This window comes from Orycteropus afer, unplaced genomic scaffold, assembly GCF_000298275.1.
Source record: "Orycteropus afer afer isolate SDZICR_OR568_19922 unplaced genomic scaffold, OryAfe1.0 scaffold00197, whole genome shotgun sequence".
NCBI classification, from domain to species: domain Eukaryota; kingdom Metazoa; phylum Chordata; class Mammalia; order Tubulidentata; family Orycteropodidae; genus Orycteropus; species Orycteropus afer.
The window spans coordinates 4803004-4810915 of NW_006921784.1; the positions used below are offsets into that span (position 1 = coordinate 4803004).

The window sequence follows — 7912 nt, forward strand, 5'->3', positions numbered from 1 at the left end:
CCCCCGGGCCGCGCCCCGGGGCCCCGCACTGACGGCCCATGGCGCCGCCCGCTGCCCGCCTCGCCCTGCTCTCCGCTGCCGCGCTCACGTTGGCTGCCCGGCCCGCGCCTGGACCCGGTGAGTGAGAGACCTCCGGCGCCCTCCGGCGCGGAGCCCGCAGAGGGGCTCCCCCCAAGTCTGGGACCCTTCCCCAAGCCCCTCCGCGACGCCTCTCGGGTCAGGACGCCCACTCTTCAGTATGTCCCGGGATCGGTCCCCCAAGCCCCTCATTGACGCCAGGACCCCGTCTCAGGACTTGGCACCCCATTCTCAAGCCCTTCAGCGATACCCCGGGGCCCGGCCGTCTCCTCCCCCTGCTTCAGGACCTCTGCAAGTCCTTCAGCGACGCCCCCTCGGTCGGGGACGGTCCCTGCCTCAGCGGCACCCCTCAGCGACACCCCCGCGCTCCCAGCCCTCGCCATTCGGCCGCACTGGGAGCACCCCGGCGCCCCCCAGCGCAGGAGCGGGTGCGGAGGCAGGAGGAGTGGCGCCCCTCTGCTGGTGTCGGCAGGGCCCGCGCCGCCGGACCCTGACCTCTGCCTCGCAGGAGCCGGGCCAACCTGCCGGCCCTGCAAGAGACAGGTCCGGGGTCCGGGACCGCCCGCTGCACCCTGCCGAGACGCCCCCTCCCTCCCCTCCGGGCCGCTGTGAACTTCCCTGTGACTCAGGTGATGCCACCGCAAGGACAGGGGAAAGGAAGGGACGCTGGGAAACTTTCCCCCGACTGGTCTCAGGGTGCTCGTCCTGAGGGTGCCACGCTGAGCCCTCATCCCAAGTAACCCCACACTTCTAACAGGGCAACCCGACGGCTGTCCAGGTCAAAGCCAAGGCCAGGTCTTCTTGTGGTGGGGCCCTGCCCAGCATGGAAGCTGGAACTTCGCATAGGTTCCACACACACCCTTCCTTGCAGAGGAATCTTTGCCCAGTTGAAGAGTAGACAGGAGGGCGTAGTCTGGCCCAGTTACTGTTCCTCTGCAGGTTGTTTGGGTGTTGAGCATTGGGCATTTGCAAAAGGGTTTTCATTACCAGTCTGTCTTAGTAGGAAAACCCTAGTGGCAAAACCGGCCTCTGGGTTCTCCACCCAAATTTGCAGACTGTGTATGATGTTAGAAAGACAGGAGTTTGCTGGCGAAAGAAAACCCAGAGTTGCTTTGTTTACTCATCAGTGTGGATTAGTGGGAACGCTGGGACTTGGTGTTGTCACTTACTGTGTGACCTTGGGCCATGCCTTCAGCTCTCTGAGCTTCAGTTTTCTCCTCTATAAAGGAGGTGAGGGGGTGATAATGATGCCTTCCTTGCAGGGACTCTTGAGGACTTAAATGACAGACTTAAGGTAATGCACTCAATAAACATCTTTTGATAATACTTTTTATAGTGCTGCACAGTTCACCAAGTGCTAGATACCCGATTTGCCCTGGCAATGCTATATGCTTAAAGCTTGGCTTTAGATCAGCGCATGGGGTGGGGGTGGGGGTCTCCGAATGCTGTCCACCCAGTAAATGGTTTCTGAGTGATCGCCGGGCATCTTTGGGACTTCATACATTTTGATCACTTCTGCTTTTTGCTGTGTGTGAGGAGTGAGGGAGGGACATTCTGAGAGCCAGGATATGTCAACATAACTGTAACCTAGTAACCCCTTAGCTCCACTTTGCCATCTGTGTGGTCAGGATTTAATATCCTCTACAGAGAGAGAGAGAGAGAGAGAGAGAGAGAGGTATGGGTGGGAATAAACTGGTTCCCCTTCAACAAAGGGCAGAGTAGTATCACTGAAAAGCAGTAAGTAAGCCTGCTCTGCGCTTAGGCTTGTTAAAAGGTGGGTGGCACCCTCTCCTCACGCACCTTTGCTTCACTAGGAACAGACAGACTCAGCAGCTCTTACCTAGTTTGAACCCCAAGCTTTGGTGTGCTTTTATTTATGACTTTATGATTATTCTTATTGTTGAGTGGACTTCAACTCGTGGTGACCTCGTGTGCGCACAGAACTCTCCATAGAGCTTTTGAGACAGTGACCTTTCCGAAGCAGACTGCCAGGCCTGTCTCCCGAGGCACCCCTGGATGAGTTTGAACAGCCAACCTTTAGGCTGGCTTGAGGGCTTAACCGTTTGATCCGCCCAGGGACTCGGCTGTGAAATGATTTGTGAAAAGAGGCCCGAGTTCTTAATTCAGCGAGCCTCGCCAGCTAAGTTTCCTCCCATCTTGGTCCGTTGGTGCTTCTGTGACTTTTTTTCTCCCTAGTTCCAGAAGGAGTTTTAGGGAGATACCACATGGTCTTCAGCATCACATCCTGTCTAGAGCCTACCCACTAATTTTTAAAATCCTTTCCAATAAAAAACACGTTTTACTCTGAGGAGATGCCAAGCTCACCATTTTATATTTTTTGATACTATAATTTTCTCAAAAATTTTGCGGATGGAAAAAATTATTTCGATACTTATATTCTGCACAGTTTTGTAATATTTAAATTACTGGTGGTTTGCATTTTTGAATGCTGACTTTAGAAAAACAGTTAGCTCTTTCCCCGTCAATGTCCCTTCTAATTACAGTATGTCACCCACCCCAAATGATCTCCCTTCCTCACTTCATTCTTCATTTGAGATTCTCTCCCTTCCTCCATGACTGATAAGAAGAAAGACAGAGGTTACTGGCATTACCTAGACTCCCTTTCAAGGAGGGAGGTGGCCAGGGCCCTGGGGTTGGCGGACTCTCCCCGGTGTGTTCCCTCTGCAATTTACTGACCTGCGCGGGAAAGAGAGGTAGGAAGAGCAGGGACACAGGTGAGCTTTGGCCACTTGTGTTCTCCGCTTGGATGTTTCACTACGTTTGAGAGTCATCAGGTGTGCATCAGTGGGGCGTCTTGACTCAGGTTACATTTTCTGTGACCTGCCTTTGATAGCTGACACTCAGATCTCTTCCAAGCTGTCTTCTGGAATTCCTCCCATTATCCTATAGCATGCCTGGTCATAAAACCTATGAGTTCAGTTAGCGGTGAGAACTTCAAACTCTTACAGAGACTCCTGGGGACTCCATGAATGCTAATACTCTACCTGTTTGCAAAGTAGAGGCTGAGGAGAGTGAACCAACATGTATACTGGTTACTTATAGCTTTTTTTAATTATTGACATTTTTTATTGTGATTTAGGTAAAAGGGGTTTTTTTATAACTTATTTGAGAAACAGTTTTGACTTGGTATCAAAAGAACTCTGATCCTTTTGTGACAATTTGTTTTGGCTTCTAGACAAAACTATTTAAATGTTTGAGATAGGCAGTGAGCCCTTTTCATAAATCGAAAAGAAGGAAAGAGTTCCATTTAAGTTTCACTACTAGTTAGCAGCCGGTTAGTGAGTGCCCCACTTTAGGTAGCTAGCTGTCGGTACACTTTCACGGCTCAGCATAGTTAGATGCATAGCAGTAAATGTTTAAGATAAAATGTTACCTGAATAACTTCACAATGTACAGATTAAAGAGTTTTGGTGAGGGGCAAGGTCCCATTTTAGGTTTAGGAGTTTTGAGCCCGTAATGCTGTCTGAGGTTCGAGGTCAGGGGTTGGCAAACTTTTCTGTAAAGGCTCAGATAGTACATTATTTGGGTTTTGAGGACCACACACCTTCTCTGTTTTAATTACTCAACTTTGTCGTTGTAGCACAAAAGCTGCTCTCGACAAAAAGTGAACGCAGAGTGTGGCCGTGTTCCAATGAAACGTCATTTATGGACACTGAAATTTGAATCTTATATAATTTGCACGTCACAAAATTATCCTTATTTTGTTTTTTTTTTCCCAACCATTCAAAAATCTAAGAACCATTCTTATCTCTCAGGTGTGCAAAAACAGATTTGGCCCATAGGCTGTACTTGACCAACCTCTGCTCTAGGTCCGTGTGTATTGAATTTGTTTTAGTGTCCACTGGTCTGGAAAGGTGACAGGGAGACTCGACTTTGGTGAATGAGTTGAAACCTTTTACTGTGAACTAATTTTTAAGATACATATAGAGTAATATAGTTCCTGCACATACATTTTGGATCTTTAAAAAGACTTTAAAAAAAAAAAAAAGCTTTAAAGAGAAGTTCCACATGGTTTCAGTGTGCACTGCATAAAGAAAATAGTGCCTGTCTTGGAACTGGTCCATGGTTTGTTCAACGATGCCTGCAGATGTTGTTGAACAAACTGTTGAGAGATTCGTTTCTCAGGAAAGCCCAGGCACCAGGTGGCACCAGCCCTGAGACAGAAGAGCAGCCAGGAAAAAAAAAAAAAAAAACCTGTTCCTTTCCCTCAGCAGTTGATTTTTACTTCCACAGTTCTAGCACCGGTTTAAAAGTCGCCTTTAAAAAACAACAGTGTGCTGAGCATGGCTGATTATTTTGTTTTAATTAAGACTGTTTTGCAAAACAATGAAACCCTAACATACCAAGTTGATTGTGTTTGTGCTGTGGAACAGTTAATGCAAAACACTTGAGGGTGGCCGGAAGTTTGGAGCTGCAGCTTTTGCCTGAGTTTTTCGCCTTTTGAAATAAGAACAGTGTAAGAACAAGTAAATGTGTTCCTTAGAAAACCACCTACCCAGGTCTCCAGGTGGGATCTCCTCCAGCCTCTTGCCATGTGGCAGGTTAGTCTCTGGCTGGCTCACTGGGCATCTCCGCCCGGGTGAGCGCAGTGACTGACATTCATTCCATCATTCCACGGTCAGTTTGACCTTGGGAGTCCCGCTGGAACCCGGAAGTATTAGCCTCGGAGGAGTCTGCAGTCACTCGAGTTTTTCCTCCTGTCTTCAGAGAGGCAGTGCCGCTTCCCCACACCTCACCTTCTGAGACATTGTTCTGGATTTAGACTGAAGAGAGAAAGGAAAAAGGTCATTGTCAAATGTCAGAAGGGTGTCCACAAGCCTCCCAGAGAGCCCCTCCAAGACACTTGTCTTCACCTCCTTTGAGGGGAGCCCCCCCGCCTTTTTTTAAGTCCTCTTTCTAGGTAAATACTTTCTCAGCCTAGACTTGTACCAGTTTGAAAAGGAATGAGGTTGGGTATTAGGAGGACATCAGGAGACAGAAGTTTTTAGGCCACCACGCATACAGGACGGCCTGTCTGTCTCCCAGTTATAACAGGACCCCTCAGGGTTCCCTTTGTTGGGGCCAAGCTTCCAGTTTCTCTTGCCACTAATTTAATCCCTGGCAAGTAGCCAGAGCATTAAACTTTTATTGTTCAATTTACCACAAGGGTGGGGCCCTGCTTCTAGTGGGCTACGGAGGCTGCAGCCATTTCCAAAACCCCCCAAGTGTCACACCACATTAGTAACTGCAGACTTCGAGGGCTGGATTTCTTTCAGTTTGGTTAGCTTCTTGGTTAGAACTAGCACAGTATACACAGACTTGAGCAATAAGGAACGGGGTGGGGTGGGGGAGCAAAAACCAGCGTTGTCAACTTTTAAAGATGATTCAAAATGGTTGTAACCATCAGCATGTATGACTAACTCTACATGGTTTCTGTAAGTCTTCCAAGCAGATACATTAAATGTCTGTGCTTGTGCCTTGGTGTCCTAAAGTTGGGTGAAAACACGGCAGCCGAGTGGTTCTTTTCTAGAATAGCAGGCATTGTTAGCCAGTCCCATCGCTCTATGTAAATTACTTGCTGCTGTTCAATCTATAAAAATTCATCCTCAAAGAACATTATTGAGCTGGTAAAAATATCTTTAATAATGACCACAGAAGCCATATTTGTTTTTCTTTGATGTTCTCCCGAAGACTCTTCTGGTTTTAATCAGGTTGTTCCCACATAAAATACAGTGGAAATCTACAATAATAAAATCCCTATTCCGATGTCTATGGGGAAAGAAACAGGATGGGGACTGTCCTTTTAAGGGGCTTTCCCCTTCTTTCCCCGGACTCAAAGCCTCTATTACTGGTAGATGTTTTGGCATCAGTTAAGGCCTTCAATCCTTCCCTCCTTACATGTTTTGCTCTTTCATTAAAGTGTTTCTGTTGTCTAATTATATCCTTTCAATCAAATGAGAGACTGCGGCATCTGGTGAGGGCCAGAACTGCCGCCATCTGCACCTCGTGCACACGGGCCTTTTCAGCGGAGAATCACTCAAGTTCCAAACGGCAGGAAGAGATTTGAAAAAAGTTTTGTCGGAGCGGAGGGTAACTTGAAAGGGCGTCTTCAAAGGCTGGGCGTGACGCGCTGCTTGCTGTGATGTGCGCACGGCCATGCCCAGCACCAGCGGCCTGCCTCGCCAGAGCCTTCTCCCGCACTTCTGGCAGATGAAGAAGGGCTTCTGACGGTCCCGGCTGAAATGACTAGCCCTTCTCCTCCCTGTTCTTGGCATGGAGGGCCCGGGGCTGAGAGCCTGTGCCTTGAGAAGAAATCTGTGGTGATCTGACCACTGGTTAATGGAGATGACACTTTCTGTTTATTTGAACACTCCTTCTAACTCCATGGTTTCTAGTGGGGGAGATTTTGCCCCCAGGGGAGATTGAACAATGTCTAGAGATGTTTCTGGATTGTCGGAACTGGAGCGGGATGGAAGGGTGTATTACTTACCTAGAGGATAGAGCCCAGGGATCCTGCGAAGAAGCATAGATCCTGCCCAGGACAGCTTTCCGCAGCAAAGAATGACCTGACCCCACATGTCGGTGGTGCCGAGGCTGAGAAACCCTGTCCTGCCTTTTGTCCTTTCCTTCACTGTGGCTTTGGAGCAGGCAACTCTGATCACCATCTTCTTCCACTCTTAGGAAAGTGGATTCTTCACCATCCATATCTGACCTCCTTAGGCATTTCTGTAGCCAGTGTTTCCGAAAACTTAGCAGCTGAGGTTTACTGTATCACTCTGTGCTCTCGATGGAAGGATTGCCAGATTAAATTCAGGACACCCAGTGAAATTTGAATTTCAGATAATTCAGAAATTCACATTTCACCGGACATCTGTATTTCTATTCGCTAAATCTGGCCGCCGTACTCGAGAGCCAGGCAGCACTACATGAAACTTCAAACCTCTATCAAAATCGAGCTGTTGTTCACTGTCTGCCCTTGGCTTTATTGCTCCGGGCGGCTAGATTTGTCTGTCTGCTCCTGCCTGTGTGGCTGCTACCCTGGGACTTTCCTTCTGCCCCAAACTGTCTTTTTAGCCAGGACATCTGACATCTGTCACTTGAGTCATATTTTTATGTTGGGACAAATTAACAAGTACTTGTCAACCGCCTGCTCTGTGCCCAGCATCGCTGACTAAGGCTCGTCCCTGTACACAGAAGGCTGTAACTTTGCGGCTTCAGGTTTTCCTTTAAAGATGTGGTATACGTACATGTTGTCTAGTGACAGTCAGCTCCGCACTCGGGAACTCTTGTATGACTTGCCCATCTCATATCAGCTGACGGAAGCTGAATAGCCTTGCCCAGAGCCTGGCTTCCAGGGAGTGTTGGCTGCCCACCAGGATCCCGTTGTTGGGAGCTTTCTTGCCATCTGAAATTTAAAATGGGACACAGACAGTGCTGATGAAACTTGTCCAGAAGCTGGATTGTGTCAGTTTTGTTTTCTCTCCCTTCAAGCTGATTGAGCGCTTCAGACAGTATAAAATAGCTTTGTTCAACTGATGGCAAGGCAAGGTGTGGATTTGAGCCAGGTGTCTGCTGCTTAATGCAAACCCAGAATGGAAGAATTTATGTTCATCAAAAAGGAGGTCAATCATTCCCCCATTATGAATGACTTTACCACAGATTTCCTTGAAATAGCAGATTCCTCTGGTTTAAATAGCAAGCATATGATTTTCAGATACCTGATTTACATAAACTTTTCTTGAACTTCTCATAGGTCATGGCTAGGTAAGTCATGAGGGTAGTCTGGAGGCATAACTTGGTGAGAGATTTGGGGCATTCCGAATATGTCTGTAAT

General features: G+C 48.1%; 1 protein-coding gene across 1 annotated transcript in view; it reads left to right on the forward strand.

The window, feature by feature from the left end:
- The first annotated feature begins 38 nt into the window (after positions 1 to 38).
- The window catches only part of KREMEN1 (kringle containing transmembrane protein 1), an 83489-nt gene continuing 75615 nt past the window's right edge, over positions 39 to 7912 (forward strand). Inside the window, exons 1-2 of the mRNA XM_042781933.1 lie at positions 39 to 117; positions 222 to 718. Coding sequence (XP_042637867.1) covers positions 39 to 117; positions 222 to 718 — 576 coding nt within the window. The remainder of the gene's footprint in view (positions 118 to 221; positions 719 to 7912) is intronic.